General features: G+C 39.6%; 1 protein-coding gene across 1 annotated transcript; it reads left to right on the plus strand.

Annotated features, from left to right (window-relative positions):
• The first annotated feature begins 456 nt into the window (after nucleotides 1-456).
• Nucleotides 457-17,964, plus strand: LOC117227276 (uncharacterized). The gene is made up of 5 exons (XM_033482391.2): nucleotides 457-646; nucleotides 755-895; nucleotides 15,608-15,807; nucleotides 16,798-16,905; nucleotides 17,345-17,964. The coding sequence occupies exons 2-5, from the start codon at nucleotides 755-757 to the stop codon at nucleotides 17,487-17,489; spliced, it is 594 nt and encodes a 197-aa protein (XP_033338282.1). The 5' UTR covers nucleotides 457-646; the 3' UTR covers nucleotides 17,490-17,964.
• The last annotated feature ends 449 nt before the right edge of the window (nucleotides 17,965-18,413 follow it).

The following is an 18,413-nucleotide window of genomic DNA, read 5'->3' on the forward strand; positions in this document are numbered from 1 at the left end:
GAGGATGTAACAATACCCTTAAATACTTCGAACGTTCCTACAATTTAATATTTCACTTATCACTTGCTATCAGAAATGCATAGTATCCGTAGTTCAATTAGGAACAATTACTACATTCGCTTCTGAAAATGAAATCTTTACAAAATAATTTCAGAGTCAACAACCCTGACCGTAAACATTGTCTGTAAACCTACAAGCATAACACACTCCCGTCGCTATGGTTACAAAAATCGCCGCCAGCAGAACCCAAAACGAAGAACACGTTTCTTCACCGCGACAAAAACCGATATTTCCTTTCCTCATTAGCACGCCGAGGGGACCAGAGCCAAGAAAACTGTTTGCTTTATAAATTCGAAAGATCAACGGATAAGACGAACGGTTTGAAACGGTGTCCTCGGTTGAATCCGTTGGAAAATTAGCTCGTTTAGCTCTCCTACAGTCAGCCGCAGAGGCCTCTCGGTGTAACTATGCTGCGAGTTGACGGATGACACGTTAATTTCGCCGAGGAACTGCAAGTTCTACCGACCGGGTTCCTCGACAGACAAGAGGCTGCGAGTTTGCCGACAGCTGCGAGATCCTTTGTGCTCCAAGGAACGAGCCGTAACTGGTTTCTTGATTTCGACTGGGTCATCTTTCGGCTAAAGAGGTAGGCGACATCACGTTCCCAGACATTTAAACCGCATTGCTTTTCGTGTTTGCCTCGCGTCGCCGTAAACGGAGGATAATGAACATGGGACAAACGATATTTATTCAGATGATCGCGAAGTGGACAGCGTTTCTATTGTTCTGCCTCGGAGTGGACAGGATTCGGGGGTATGCAACCGAACAACTTCGTGAGAAGAGGCAACTGTTGTATCCTCCACCACTTGTATACCCTTTCGGCGGCAATTACAAGGTATTTATTCGCATTTCGTTGAATGTTGACGTATTGCCGCTGATCTGTGTTGATTGTGTGCTCCTCCAATGACTTCTTTGGTAATACACCATGGTAAGTTGATGTACAGTCGCAACAATGAGCGTGCAGTTCACTTGATCTACAGGGTTTCCCAAAATTATTGCACAAGTGGAAAATTGGGGTTCTTGAGGTTAATTGAAGTAATTTTTTCCTTAGCAAAAATGCAATCCGCGGCTGCGTTTACGAGTTATTAACGAAAAACAGCGACCAATAAGAGGCGAGATCAGTTGGCGCGAGGAGGCCGAGCCAACGAGCGGTCGAAGCCCAATTCCGCTGATTGGCGAGCTCGCCTCTCATTGGTCACTGTTTTCCGTTAATAACTCGGAAATAAAGCTGCAGATTGCATTTTCGGTAAGGAAAAAGTTACTTCGAATGACCTGAGGTATCACTCTTTTCCGGGTGGTAACATAATTATGAAACACCCTGTTGACACCGACAAATTACCAATTTGTAATTTATTTTATTAGATGTCCTGTTACACTTATGTCTCTTTTTCGGTAGTATTTATGTACACGTATTTCCACAGTTTTACCCGGTTTTTTATACATAATAAAAGCACGAGTTCGTCGGTAGTATAATAGAAAGCTACGTTAACACACGTTTGTCTATGTGTGTGTACGTTGCTGCTAATCACTTTTTAACGACTGTTTTACCCGATTGTTGTTAACGCGCGAATGAAAAGAGACTCAATTATACCTCTATCGAATAAACACTCGATCCTTATAATTGAACGTGCGAGATATCTCGTCCGTGGTAGCAAAAGGGTTGAAAGGTCAACTAGAAGCGGTCAGGCGAAATTCTTGCGGAACGTCGTCGTCACCGCGGATCAGATAATAAGCAGGCTTCCATAATATAATCCATGTTATTCGAAAAATGCGCGAGGATAACCTTCGTTGGCTGAAGTCAAACGAATTTCGCAGTGCACAGTTAGATCTAATTAGAAGTCGGAGGTATAATTTATCCACATCCTCGCCGCTGCTTTCGCCCTTCATTTTTCCTGGCATGAGTGCAGCCGAAAGTCCGGGGTTGGTATCCACCTAACCGCGTTCGATGTTCGAAGTAGTTTCGGGGATGAAAAAACGGGGCAAAAACTCGGAAGGAATCGTCGGCCGAGTTGCTAGGCGGCCAAAGGCTGCTGCCTCTTCCGCAATTAACATCTCCGATGTCGGGCTCGTCTGGGAGGAATTAATTAGATGGCCGTTAAACGCGTTACCCGTGGTAGCTTGATCCAGCGGAACGGACATAAAGGGAATCGGTAGCAGGAAACGGTACGCAAACTGAACCGAACTTGAGAGTTCGACGTCGTGACGCCGGGATTTAGAACAGCGACGCGTTTAACCCAGCCCACCACCCTGCCTTCTCCCGCCTTCTCCTATCTTCCCTTACCTTGTCTCGCCTTCTGCCTCGCCGGACGGAGAAGTAGCGGAAACTTTAAATAGAGAGAAATGTCTCGACTTGCCATTCTCCGACCCGATCCGCGGCCAATAATTAACTCGAACCTTACCTAAAGTCCCCATCTAAAATTTTCTAATTAAATCGGTCGACTCTTTCTGTAGCTCTCATTCAAACTTGTCGCGGCCGGGAGCAAAATGTCCTGTTTGCTTTGGCTACCATCGTTGGCGCTGGCATTCTCAATTACTCGCGTCTCCCGTTCCAGTTACGCCGGCTTTCTGCGGAATCACGGTCGACGGAAATGTGCAGTTGACGCTTTGACTACTGCCTTTCGCCCCTACCGCGATACAATTATTTATAGTAATAACCTGGGTTTATTAAAGGAGAGTTACATTTTTAAGAGGTTCGCAAGATCCAGCTTTCGCCGTTGGTTAACCGTGTTCCCGTCTCTTAAATGAATTAATGCTACTGTTTCGCAACATATAACACACTTCAGGGTGATATTTTACCAGTGATCCGATATCTTAAGCGTGCGCGACATTGGAACTGAACAAATTTACTTCTCTGACAAATGTACGAATTTGTCAATGTTGCATCTTCGAATATCGGAGATACGTACGTCGAGCTAATTGAAATGAATTTAAAGACAGAGACACAAAATATGACAGGTATTTGAAAAATTTGTTGTGTTTATTATTCAAGTTGAAACTATTGATTGATAATTCTTAAAGAAATTGTTAATAATTAATTTACCACGTGAATATAAGATTTCAATTTTTTTTATTACAAATAACAGTTACAGTGATGACGGAAATTTAATTTCGTTCGTTTATTATAATTTAAATACGGAGAAGTTATTCCAGTTATTTACAACAGTTGATGAGGAAAATTCTGTATCGATCACTCGTAATATTTATCAACGACGGAATATTTCGGTCACCAATAATAGTTATCGTTTGGAATAAAATTTCTGTCTCGAATAACAGTTTATTATCAACCGGAATCAATTTTCTCATTAATGACAATTATCTAACGGATTTTATGCATTTATAGCACAAAAGACTAGATCAAATTCAAAACAATAGAAACGTTTAAAAAATTATGAAAAGCTGTTGTATTAATTTTAACTCGTTGAAATAATTGAAAAAGAAATAATAACTATTTATGTAACTCCAGTATCTTGCATAAAAATCCGCAGTATAGTTAAAAACAATCGAAATTGTGTTTCTCTCAACGATATCTGTTATAACCAACGCAAATAAATTTCCATCATCAGTAATGATGGACAACGAAAAGAGAATTTCGGTCACATATAATTATTACTTGCAATTGTAATCATTGTTTTGTCCGTACGTTCGGTTAGTCGCCTAACGTACATGCGCGACCGAACTATTGTACGCTCGATTCGCGCTTCCTACGGCAAACTAATGACGTGGAAGGGTCTCTAGTAGTCTTAGAGAACTTTATTTTTTGTGTTGCACTCTCTGCGAGCGCTGGTGGAAGAATGCTCTTCCAACGCTGGAAAGTTGTGGAAGAGCACCGTGGATGGGGATAGATTGTTTATTATTGGTCAAGGCACGAATCACCCCTTGGAGGGGGGTGTCTGCCTTGACCCTTGTTGGGGCCTGAGAGGGTTTCCCCAATGGTGGGACCTTTTTATGGCCCTTGTCTCTGGACGCAACAATCATTTGGATAATGAAACACGAAACATAACAAATGTGTTACAGATTCGTGTTCTTGTTCCTGATGTTTTTGTGTATACATATATACATATTTACATACACATAGCTCGCTGTAACTTTTATGCCGCATACTGACTTATCAATATTCTTAATTTCATTTCATTTTTAACCACAATGTGGAACGTTGTCCTATTGTTTCTTCTTCACAAACAAAGGAGTTATGCATTGCAACGATTAAATCTTACCTCACGCATCAGATTAAATTGGCCTTTCCTAAAAATTGCAAATTCGTTGCCAATTTACATGTAAACGTTGCGTTCCTACATTCACTGTAGCCAAACTGCATCAATTATTTCTCACCCATATAAAAATGTCGAACTATACAGTTAAGAATCGCCGATACCTTCTTGCGTAACATTTCATATTCTATTGAAATTTTCAACAAGAACGCCTTGAGCATTCGATAGTCTTCACATTCTAATAAATATCTGGGTTACTAAAGAATAAGTTATTACGGGATACGACCTGATCGATACCATTTTACTTCCATTCGAAGTGCCCTTTATTTGCGAATAATCGAATAATTAACAATCTGATTGCCCTTTACTTGGACCTCCGCTTCTGTCGAATAATAGTTTCAAACTACCGTGGAAGAGAGGTTGTGAAAGGCGTGTTCGAGGTTCGACAACGGATACTTTGGCGAGCATAACTGATCGTTAGAATGCGGGAAAGCGTGAAAGAAACGGGCGAAGCGATCGAAGAATCAAGAACCCGACGCCTCCAGGTCAATGCGCAGGCACGAGGCAAGCAGGAGCGTGTCGCAGCAATTTGTCGAGATGCAGGGGGCCATAAAGTCGTGGAACCCTGTCTGATCGACGGTGGGGGGAGGGAGACAGCTGATTGGGGGATTTCCCGCGGCTCTGCGCGACACGGCAAATATTTCGATGCCCGCGTTTAAGGAAAAGGCCGGGACGGGAAATAAAATTCGCCGTTTCTGGGTCAGTGTGTATCTAAACAGACGGAGCTGCACTGCGTCAAAAAGCGCGACATCAAAGCGCGACGAAAAAGAAGTAACACTGGAGGAGGAGGAGGAGGATGAGCGAGCGGAAGGGCGGAGGGCGCCGCAAAGAAGCGCAACGACTTTCAATTACTTCTGTCTCCTCGCGCAAACAAGTACGCGCGCCGAGACTCGGCTCGCTTCAGAAACAATTATATGATCGATCACGTGTCGTTTTTCACTTAAGAACGTGAACCGAGCGACCGGGTTTGAAAATTTCAACTTACGGGAGATCGCGTCTGGTACGCCAGATTTTTAGTCTATGATTTATAGTGCGTCGAGCAATCCTCGGAAAATCGCACGAAATCAAAATTATTTAGTTATTGTATTCAAAGCTGCGGGGTTAAAATATATTGAAGTGATTATTTTTAAATTTTCCTAGATTGTAGGAATTCTACAGAAATTTAAGCAACTATATTGGATAATTAATTTCTAAGCAGAGACGTAGAATTGTGTCACGCGTATACGTGTGATCGACGTTACGTGTTAATACATTTTACAGGCAAAACCATTAGAGACACCATTACAAACATCGTTACTCTTGTAATCAAATATATATTAAATTCAAAAATTGAATGACAAATAATTACTCAAGATTTATAGAGAGTAATTATTTCTAGCGACATTTGTATTTATTTTATGTACAGTATGGGTCGGAATTCGTAGTGGAACCGAGGGGGGTGATTCTACGTGAAAAAGTAAGAAAACAATATGATATAACATCTTTTTAACCGGGGCTCCGTTCTCGAAAAAATCGACTTTAAAGTTTGTTCGTACTTGTAAATGATTTAGTTGTCTATTCTTCTACCGCAGTTGTCTCCGTCCGAGATAGTGTTTACAAACATTGACGATGATAAAAACATTCCGTTTTTAATATTGTCTACTTCTTCTCAGAAGAAGTTAGTTGTTTCGGCAGAGGGAAACCCACTTCTATTGGTAAACGAGAAGACCCACAAGCTAATCGACGCGAGGAGCAAGGGGGATCGGTCGCCCGCTCCACCCAATCACGTCTCTTGATGAGCGCATAACTTAGCCAATAATAATCAACAGTGTGAACATTAGAAGAGGCTAGGTGGAGCGGGCGACCGATTCCCCCTGCCTCTTGGCCTTTGCGTCATTTAATTTATGCGTAGTGCTTCATTTTCACCTTTCCCCATATTACGTATATTACATATATCTTGACGTTATACGTTAACTTAAGCGTAAGATATCCGTAAAATTTCTATACTGCACGAGCAAAACACGATTATTTTCAATTAGTTACTTTGTAGCATCGAACATTTGTGACAAATGAATTATGTAATTGCATTACGTTAGATAACCGTTTAAAAAAATTATATAATACAACATAAATATAGAAAATATGTGTATAGTACAGCACGTTTGCTCCATAATCCAATGAAAAGTTTATCAAGATGCTAATCAGTAGTTAACATTAGTAATTAATTAGTAATTACAAATAATCATGTGTTCATCTAAAGAATCTGAAGTTAATGCTTTAGGGATGAAGCATCTCTTGCATCTTGTATTTATTGCGTCTGTTTCACTTTGTCTCGATTGTTTTAAGCCTCCTGATTTCCGTCGAGCGTCCCGCTTGCCTGTGGTCGCGTAAATAATGTACAATACACGAAGCCCAAAACACGCGTCTGATGTGCTCCTAGCCGAAAATGGAGATCACGGAGGAGCGAGAGGCGACGGGAGTCAGGACGCGTTGTTCGTTTTTAATCGGCCGGACTCGAGTCCCTCGTTTCGTGAAAATTCAGTAGTGCGTCTAATTTGAGACTAATAAGAAGCGATCATTTTACCCTAGCGTTTACCGTACCTCTGAGAGGGCGTTAACGTACATGGGTGGGTTGCTGGAAATCGGTTCAACCCTTTTCTCAGCGGATTTCTTCTGAGCAAGAAACAGTACATAATAGTTCGCAACAATTAATGTTTGTAAACACTATATCGGACGGAGGCGACTGCCTCATGGGAAACTTCTGTTTTATTTGACAATGTACAGTAATGTCTCCCTAACTGACGCTCAGATTGTCTCCCTAAATGACGCTTGGATCGCCCACAAAAATGGACAATCTGGAAAGAGGGGATACGATTACTCGAACCTCGCCGCTCGTTTTCTTTTTACAGTTGTCGACAATTCGTGACTATAAAAATGAACCGCAAGGCTCGGATAATCGTATCTCCTCTTCCGAAATTGTCCATTTTTGTGCACAATTCGAGCGTCAATTAGGGAGAATTTACTGTATTACCTTGAACGTGGAGGTAAAGGTCAGAAATTTTACACAATTGTATCGCAAGCTAAGGATATCGTGTGGAACACAAACAAAAATGAAAAACGGCGTGGAAGCTGATTCCTCATGCTTATCCTGCTAAACCCTTCCGCGGAAATCGAACCTTGGCGATTCGTGATACAAGTCGGCGAGCAAATGGCAACGGCTAGGTGGGAAGCAAATGAAGAGCCGAGTGAAAGGAGTGGGTGGAATAAAGGCAGGAGGGAGCGAAGGAAGGAGCACCTGGAAGAAAGAAAGTTCACCGACGCCGTAATATCTTGGAAACGAATGGGGGTTAAGCGGTATTTCAAAAGTTGAAATACGAGGACTGCGTTCGCGGAGGCCGACGAAATTTCCCACGAATAGGAAAAAAGAGCCGCGGCCCCGCTGTAATTTTCCGTTCCCTCTTGCTCCCACCCTTTGTCGAGCTTTATTTCACCTCCCCCACCCCTCTCCACGCGCCTTGTGTCTTCCTATCAGCCGAGCCGCTCGAAACGCGAGGAGGAGCTCCTTCGCGTTTCCCGTGCTTCGTATATCCGTTCCCCGCTCGTGCCGAGGTGTCGAGATTCCCCGGCGCCGTTCCCTTTGAATCCTTCTGCACAAATAGAACGAGCCGTACGGTTATAAGATGGCGCATCGCTCTCGGCGAGCAACTCGAATTCAAGCGTGCTACAACCCCGAATAAAAGACATAACGTCGTAGAGCCGTCAGAAATACTAAGCACGATGCTATTCGTTATCCACGGTCTGTTGAACGAGACGCCGCAATTTTTACCTGCTCGACGATTCCTTGAAAATTTGGAAAATGTTGGGAACCTCAACTGAATGGGAACCTCGAATAAGAGTATACGTTGCGTTTACAATTCTTTGGGATCACGCGGTTCGAAGTTGTCACGACGCGAATATTGTCGCATCGTCTCGTTTTTCTGTGTAGGTTTAGGCTGCGCTCGATTTTGACGATGCCATTTTTGAGAGACTATTCAGTGTCTCTTTGATTATCAGTTTACGACTCGGGTACGGCTGAAGGATATCGGGTGACTTTCTTGGTGTGGACCTTATGCCCTGACATCGTCCGTTAGCCTTAGGATTAGCCGAGTGACCGAAATTCATGATTTTATAGGGCCTCTGATTCGCGAGCATGGAAAAATAAATGCGATGAAGATAAGAAAAAGAAAAGAGAAATAACATAGAAATAAATAAATAAATAAATAAATAAATAAATAAATAAATAAATAAAACATAGAAAAATAAAATATGTTGTTACCTCTGAGATCATTCGCTCCCTAACTACGGTACGAAGGATGAACCACGCCCTTTCATCTTAAGATATAGTAACCGTTTTCCTATGATAGTTTCAAGTTTTTACACCTGAATTTGGAAGCTGTCGGAGATTAATCTTTTAGAATACGCAATAATTAGAGCACGAATGTTACGAAAAATATTTTTTGTGCATTTATTGTACCAATACATTCAATGACTTTAATCTGCCTAATTGCATTAGTGATTATGTGCAAAACGACGTTTCGCGATAGGTAAATAATACTTTATTAAAGTCCAAAATATAGTATTTTGCTTGTAATTAAATTATTATTAAACATAGTTCAAACTATTAGTTTCAAACTATTAAAATGCTTTTTCAAACAGAAGAATATTACAAGAAGAGGTTATGTCAAGGTTGACGCTCACACTTTTTGATGAGATTTGGCAGTGATAGAGCTTGTAAAGCTGAATCCAATGATACCCGGTTTTAGAGGCAGGCGGCTTATAGTTTCTGAGATAGTTAGTGTTAAAGTTTTTAATAAAAGGCCAGAAAGACGCGCTGGATTACGGCGCGAGAGTTCTGGTAGTCTGGATCGAACCACTCACTTTCCCCCACTCCCTAATATTTGTAGTACAGTGCTGGTGTGGTACCCTTTCGCTCGCGTTTCTGGGAACGGTTCGGCTCCGACCGATGATGCCCGAACCGTGCACCGATTCACGCCGTTCGTACGCGCCCTCATTTGGTCGGAGCCGAACCGTTTCACGTAGGAATGTTGATTTTGAACAGGTATTGCATACAAACGTATACACGTGTAGTTAATATATCCGTGTTGATATTTAATATCTCGCATACTTCGATATTTCTGTATACTTAATATTTCAATATTTCAAAGTATTATTTTTTTTTAAATTCACATATTTGCGTAGATATTGTTGAAAACGTTCACGAATACACTGACCATGGAACTGTCCGACAATTCTTTACGCGGTAATCTGTTTCCTAGTTACATAGGGTCTTTTTGCATATCGCGTTTTCCTGCGATAGTTTCAAGTTTTAATTCTTGGATTTGGAAACTGTCGGAGATTAATCTTTTACAATACGCGATTATTAGAGCACGAATGTTACGAAAAATATTTTTTGTGCATTTATTGCATTAGTGATTATGTGCAAAAAGACGTTTCGCGATAGGTAAATAATACTTTATTAAAGTCCAAAATATAGTATTTTGCTTGTAATTAAATTCTTATTAAACATAGTTCAAACTATTAGTTTCAAACTATTAAAATGCTTTTTCAAACAAAAGAAAATTACAAGAAGAGGTCCCCGGGGTTGACGCTCACTTTTTGATCAGATTTGGTACAGTGATGGAGCTTGTAAAGCTGAATCCAATGATACCCGGTTTTAGAGGCAGACGCCTTATAGTTCTCGAAATAATTAATGTTCAAGTTATTAATAAAAGGCCAGAAGACGCGCTGGATTACGGCGCTAGGGTCACGTAGGCCGGATCGAACCACTCACTTTCCCCCACTCCCTAATATTTGTAGTACAGTGCTGGTGTGGTACCCTTTCGCTCGCGTTTCTGGGAACGGTTCGGCTCCGACCGATGATGCCCGAACCGTGCACCGATTCACACCGTTCGTACGCGCCCTCATTTGGTCGGAGCCGAACCGTTCCGCGCGAGGATGTCGGTTTTGAACGGGTATTGCATACACACGTTATACGTGTCGTCAATATATCCGTGTATTAACCCGTGTATTTATTAATACATGGTTACAGGGGTACTAGAGTGCACGAGTTCCAAAATACATGGGTACACGTGTAATTAATGTATCCGTGTTTTAATTCGTTCGGAAACATTTGTCAGCGAACACTTGTCGGTGAAACGAGAGTCGATGTGTAAATATTTGTCGGCGATTTCAACGTGTTGGCATATAAACAATGTCGATGAAATGCGACGTCGCTGAAATCGTGTCGATAAAAACATTGTCAGTGATATCAAGATAATCCAGTAGCGTGACGACAGTAGGAAAGTGATACCGCTCTCAATCACACTTGGCGTAGAAGAAGCCAAGAGAGATTTCATCTTCACCGATTTACGCGGTGTCATTGTTCCTTGGCGTTACCGTTCTTGGCGTTACTTCTGGCGTCAAACTGTTGAGTTACTCCATCTTTCCGTTTTACTTGCTAGACGTTAACTATAATAAATTTAAAAACCGCACTGATGTCATTTTATTGATGAGGTTCAGTGCTCCACTATTGTAAATTTTGGCGGATGGAATTTTTACCTCTACGGCTTGACGGACCGACGAAGTTTCCGTCGGGATTTCGTTAGTCGTCATAGTTTATTAAGTATACATGTTTATTAAAATCACTGCTTTTATTATTTCTGCTATATTCTACACGTCCACGGAATATTAGGTTCAACTGACGAGTCACATATTAACGCGGAGATATCACACGGAATAGCGTTACAAAAGTTCTGCTATATTTAATAGGTCGTTCGTACAGTCCCTGATTCCATAAGGATTCAATCTTCCATCAATCTTCCATCTTTCAATAAGGAATCCTGCTTCGCAATCCGATTTTCAATGTCTCGATAAGTTTACAAATTACATTTAAAAAATAACACTTCTTTTGCTTATTTTTCCATTCAAACGTTAATCCAATTTTCTTGAACATTTGCGTGCAAAAAGTGTATAGCCGACTACAAACTACGGATCAAATAGGCAGTTTCATTTTAGCACTTTAAAAAAATGTTACCGTGAGTACGCTATGAATCTCGTCGGGCTTTACAAAGCCGAACCAAATATTCGCGCTAAAATTCATTTCAAAATTAAGTCAAGTGCTACAATTCAGTCGCTCATTTCTGCGAAACGCCGTACTGAAAGTTCTAATAAAAGAAGACATTGAAATGGTTCTAGAAATCAAAAGATCCGCGTGGTCTGACCACAGACGAGCCAACACTACTTTCCAGCGAATCTCGGTCCAGCCAGCCGCATCCGCCGTGCTTCATAACGTGAATGATATTCGTTCATCTCCCAACAAACATGTTTTCTTGACTTCTCCTGAAAAGACGACGTCCGCGGTTCAGAATCCCGAACGATTCCAGCCGCTCGCGGATTGTGTCCGCATCTGCCGCGTTTATCCCGCCACATTTATTCCCGTCGGTCCCTCGAGACGCGCAAAATACCATGCAGATTCCAGAATAAGCACGATTTCTTTTGCCATTCGAGCAAGGCGATTTTTGCTGTTCCTTTGATTCCATTTCCCCAGACTTTTCATTTCATTACACCCAGCACATTTATCCTCCTTCAGCGACGGTTCAAAGGCGCGGCCGACGAGCCTGCGGGGAACGGGGCGGCGAGGAAACTTCTTTCTCTATCTTCGGTCTCTTTCGCGATTCCGTGCCACCCTCAACCCGATTCCCGCCCCTCCACCCTTCCGGTCGTCGAATTCTTTACACTTGCAAAAGTTCCGTTTAACAATCCTGCGAAGTTAGCGGGCGAGAGAAGTTTGCCTTCTCCGTGGATCTTCTCTGTCTGGCAATTACTTTTCCTACGCAAAGAACCGTCGTTGTCGGGCCAGCTTTAATATCAGCGCATCTTTAATCAGCCCCGCCTTGATTCGAATCTGCTCTGTTTCGAAAACCATCGTTTAGAAAACCGGCGTCTCGGTCTGTTGTCTCTTGGAACACATTTGTGTTAGAAGCTACGCTGCACGACAAAGAGATGAAACATCAGCGTCGGAATCTTCGAAATTCCCGTTGCCACAAAAAATTCGTTCTGCTACAACGTAGTCGCCTGTGAACTGAACGACTTTTGGTTATTCTGTGTAAAATGTTATCGCGTTGATCAAAACGGCAATAAAAGTTGTGTTTGAAAGTTTCATGTAACAGTAATAAACTTCCTTTCTTTACAGCCTGTATCAAACACATGGGGTGTGAGAAATATACCTATTTTTCTTGTAATTCACAAAATGTAAAAATATACCAGACGCTGGATCAGTTTGTCTTATCCGGCGTGAACGATGGCAGCAGTGACAATAGTAATTATAGGTTCATCTTATTTTTACCTCTTTTTGATGGCTTCCTATTCTTTTTTCTATGCATCTTTTGGAAATTTTTAGTAATTCTTGCAAAATATCGTAAAACCGCTCGTGAAAAGAAATGTATAAAAAATATTTTAAATAACTAGCTCCAAATATTGTGGACATTTTGGTTGTACACGCGAGGTTTGAGCAATAGAAATAAATCTCGGCTAAATAAAAGCTTATTTCTTCGCTCTGATTGCTGCGCCCTGATGATTTCATCGTGATCGCGACGCGAACGTAGCCGAATTCGCTGGTTTCCTGTGCCGTCGTCACCTTTTCTCGCAGCTAACGTTTCCTCGATGGGTCCTTCGATTCGTTTAGCTCGTGTTACCGAGCCTGCTTTCATCGACGATGGCAAAGGAGACGCGAAGCGATATTGCATTCGTTCGTCGCGCTCTTTTTCGCTGCAGTTTCTTTAGCCGGTCACGCCCATGCTCGAGCCCGGGCCCGAGCCCGAGACGAGACCGAGAGCCCATTTAGCCCGAGCCGAAGACACCGAGGAAAAACAGGAGAGCGTCATCGTCAAACTTCTCGGCGATCCGGTTTCTCCCGGGCCAAAGAAAGCAGGATTACGGCCGGCTTTTATTCTCTGGCTGTTTTACACGCTTACGTACTTTCGGTGATGAATTTTTTCGCCCGGACTCCCTTTCAACCGATGAATGGGCCTCCGTCGCGGACAAATTGCTCCATCGCGTATGAAAATGAACGGGCTGGAAGTGGCTGGAACCGGAGCCCGGCTCGTTTGTTTCTTCCGTTCCCCATCGATCCTTCTCTTCTTCGTCGATCCTTTCCACGCCGCGAACCTCGGGGACGGGACTTATTTTTTCGTTCGGTTAGAATGAGAAGAAATCTCTACGGTGAATCGATAATCACCGGCTGATTGGTGATATTCGAAGGCTTCGAGCTACTCGAGCTCCGGGCTCGAATGCTCTCCTAACGCCGACGCTCGCCGACCGAAGCGACTCTGCGAGGAATGATTGTTGCCTGCGTTGGAAATCCAAACAGTTCTCTGGTCTACAACCGTGGGTCGCCTAATATCAGACTTCTCCTAATATCACCGTTACAGAACTCGCGAGCAACGTAGCGGCGAAGTTTTGTTGAGGAACTAACCGTGTATTAGTTGTTCCGCTTGCACATGGACGGCGAAATCAATTAAATGTCTTGAACTTGTACGTTGTGGGAAATACGTTGCAGAAAGTTCCACCAGTGATTCGATTAAATCATACCGGATTTAGTGAGACGATCCTTCCGTGTGAACAAGAATCGATATTCCACAATTAATATGGAAGAAAAATAATAATTTTATGAATTCTCTTTATAATGTACAATGGACTGATTCATTTAATTAAATTAATTGCAATCGTTTAAAAGCAAGGTCGATACGATAAGTGTGTAATCATTTTCATAAATACTGATTAATAGTTGTCATTATACTGCAGATCTTTGTGCTCTTACAAATATATTTACAATGCACAATTGCAAACTTCGAAAATGCTATTAACTTATGAAATTAAGAAATGTTACTATTAACCAAAATTAATCGAATTTTTCTCTCACCGAATCCTGAAAAAATCTTCTGTCGAACTGGAATAATTTGAAATCAATTTTATATTTTAAAACAGTCTCCAAAAGCATGAGTCTGTGATCTTAATGCAGAATTAAAATTTCCCAAATCAACTACAGGAAACAGAAATTAAATACGAAGGTATTCCTTTTAAAGGTTTTAATTAGTCGTATAATAACTACACTGCGGATCTTTATACAAAATAAAAATTGCTTGCATCAATTGCAAGATACGCGAGTCAAACAGAAATTTCTTTCTTCCTGTAGTCATTTTAATAATTTGAAATTCATACATTGATGTTCTTAAATTCATTAAGTCCATCTATTGTTTTAAATTGTACCTGATCACGTTTGTTACAAATTCGTGAAATCCGCAGTCCAGTAATAATATTTACAAATTTTTCTAATGTCTTTACAGTTTTGCATTTTATATATTTTTGTTATAAATGCATGAATTTGTAGTGCAGTCATCACGTTAATGTTTCCGAAATTGGAAACCTTAGAGTATCTTCTTAGTGTCATTTTAGGTATTTTATAACTTGTTTTTCGGAATAAAACAACTTGAAATACGCCGATAGTCATAATAACTAGCCACTTCACTTACATCACTTCAAACTTGCAACATAGTAGTGGAACGAACTCGTGTTACCTCAAACAGTTCAAACTTGCGATACGTATGTAGGAACAGAGCGGATAGAAATCGTGAGTACGAGTGTGTATTTCAAACTAATGACAAACTAATTTTGTCCAATTAAGTTTCAAATGGATTACGACTTCTAGTCTATACAAGGCTCCTTTAACACTAAACCTGCAAAGCTCTAAAAATAATTAACAGGTGTTGTTTTATAAGAATGACAAGATAATTTATTTTTACTCTCTCCGTATTTATTATAATGTACGCTCAAATTATGAAATTTATTCAATCATTTCCCGTGCAAGAGTATTTATGATTTCAACAATTTTAAAATAGAAAATGTGTTGTCCATGTTATTAACCGAAATATTAATCGATTTCGATGAAATTTTCAATATGCATATATAAGTTATCGAGATGCATTGTTTGTAATTTCATTATAGGCTCAGATAAAAAAGGTAAAAAACATCACTTTTTTATTTTGTTCATCATTCTAACGAATTGTAACTTTTGCAAATATTTGTTTAGATATTATCTAGTACAATAGTCCCTCTAGTATCCCTCAAAAGTGCAGTCTGATTGTTAAAAAGTAATTCCGTTCTGAAACATACCCACATGTATTTGTCCACGACTGTATTTTATATTGAAATGAAACTGATTTATTCTGTGATTTTCTAAATTTCCCCTCTTTTATATTTTTCAGCTACTTATCGGAATCGCGATACCGGTGCAGCTGTCCGGTAGAACCTTGGTTTACGGCCAAAATATACAATTCCAGTACAGTCTGCCGGACAACGCTACCTTCTTCACCAATTTCTTCGAGGGCTCGTCGCGACGACGCAGAAATGTCGATTGGAACGAGAGAACAGCTGTCTATGATATTCTCGAGAGCGAACTAGACAGGTGAGAATCTTATTCGATTCGAACTGTTCAAGTTTTGAGGCAGGAAGCCAGGATTGCTGCTTCAAAGACCGAGTTTCGTAACATTTTCTTATAGTTCCGCATTTTAACACTTTATCTATCGGCACTTTTGCAATAGTCCTTTTACGATCCGATGAACAGTTACGGATTTTTTATAAATTTGTTAAAAAATTACAATGCTTTCATCTATAATCCACCAAATTATTTAGATTAATATAGCATTCCAAATTCTTTCGAAATAATTATTTAAAAGAAAATTATTGAGCTTCTCTTTTAGACACAGTTCAGTTATTGAGAAGCTTATAAATAGGCTTCCGGTAAATAAAATGTTAAAAACTACAGCGATCGACAATCGAGTTATAAATAAGATCACTTAGGAGTGGCTGTAGCTGTTCAATCTCAAACTTAAGCGTACGGTTATAATGAAAATAATAATATAAATAATAAATATAATAATATATCATATATAATATATAAATATAGTAATATAAATAATAAAAGTATTTAGAAGTTATTAATGTTCAATATAGAATATACATTACTCATTATGCATTATTCATCCGTAAAACATCAGAAGCTATTTCAGAAATCAATAGTGCGATCATTCCAATACAAACTTAGCTATGGCACAAAATCTAACAACAACTACCCAGGGTACATAAAATAACAGCACCGTATTTCCATCGCTAATGACCGAGAAGTCGATACAGCGTTAAACGACGAAGAAGAAGAAAAGAAAACAAAAACATATTTCACTTAATAGCCAGATAAGAATATAATACCGAGAAAAACCATTTGTTTCTTCGAAGAAACTAATTATTTGAAAGCTGTATTGAACAAGAAAAGGTGATACTTTATTTAAATGATCGTTTTTCGAATGTTTTATTCAAATAATGCTTGAGACTGAAAATTAGTAATAAATTCTAGTAGAATTATACGATTTAATTAACACCGTCAACGAAATATTTCTAGGAGGAACATCGACGGGAAGAGTTGCCTCAAAAAGAACATTTGCGAAGCAGCAGCAACGCCGCTGGAAGACGAAGGCCTAATCGGAGAACTATTACATTTACTGTTTAGGTAAGATTACATTAGCAATTAAATTGTAATTTCGTGACACAGTTACAGAAATAGACAAAAGTTGAGAACGAAAGAGAAGAAAAGAGAAATTAGTAGAATGTACAGCAAATACTTCCTAATTGACGCTCAGCTTGGAAACAAAAATGGAGAATTTGGGAAGAGAAGATACGATTAATCGAGCCTTGCTGCTCGTTTTGTTGACGATCAGCGACTATAAAAACGAGTCGCAAGTTACGAATAATCACATCTTCTCTTCCAAAATTATCCATTTTCGTTTCCAAGCTGAGCGTCAATTAGGGAGAATTTTACTGTACTATGAATGCAAATCTTCTCTAAAGCGACGTCTTACGAATCGCAATCCATCACAAGAAGCATTGTACTTGTCTTAAATTTATGACCGCTGTTATTCTCTATCTTCAATTGAACGTTTCATTTCTAGCCCAGATCATGGGAGCGAATCGAACATGGATCAAGAGTACTTGGATGCTGCTGCAGCTGGTAGGAGACATGAAGACTGTTCTATGATCTATCCCTCATGTCCTGACGGACTTGGAATTTTGGATCGAATCTCCACTTTTTATTAAAGGATCGTTTCAACATGACAGTAGATCGCGACCTTTGCCAGTGTAGCATTAAACGTTCTAACTTTTTCAGTTTAGAAGTAATTCCTATCCAGGCTTCAACTGAAATAACAATCTCGCAGTTTGTTATTGCATATGTATTCATTGTTTTTAAGAAATGAAGTATATTAACTAGTAATTATTACGTTGTCATAGTGTCAGAATAACGATGGTCGTGGGCTTTTACTGTCAAATGTAAACGTATTTTGACAGTTTAAAAGCCCCGATGATATTCAATGATGTACTTGTCATTTTATAATACTCAATCCATCGTTACAATATTCAGAAGTTATTAACATTCGATGTAGAATATACATGATTCAAATTTAATAACAAATTATTATTATTATTATTCATTATTCATGCAACATTTAGCGATAAATAAAATGTTTATAGCGTTTTTTGTACTCCATAAATTTAATTTAGTAAGTAAGGAAGAACCGACGTAACTTTTATCATTTATATAATAAGTAATATCATTAAAAAGGAAATATTAAGTAATAATGGCATAATAAGTAATATCATTTGTAAAAGTGTTTCAATATTTCCTTATATAATAATTAAATCTTCTGTATTCTATATTGCATATACTACTTGTTTTCTTTAAAGAAGAATTTATTTTATTTTATTTCTACTAAATTATATTACTGTATTTCAGAGATAAATATAATTTTAAAGACAAGACAAAAATAATACACCTTGGTTACTTTAAAAATATGGAATCATATACGATAAATAATAAGTTATTGTAAATAAACTATTTCTTTTTATATTAAAAAAAAGATCTCTCTGTATCTTTTGACTTTATATATCTGCGTTTCGAAAACGTATAGCTAGTTTTCTTAGATAAGAAAATGTCTTAAGTGGTACGATATTGGTCTTCCTGTT

This window comes from Megalopta genalis, chromosome 8 (genome assembly GCF_051020955.1).
Source record: "Megalopta genalis isolate 19385.01 chromosome 8, iyMegGena1_principal, whole genome shotgun sequence".
In the NCBI taxonomy this organism is placed as follows: Eukaryota; Metazoa; Arthropoda; class Insecta; order Hymenoptera; family Halictidae; genus Megalopta; species Megalopta genalis.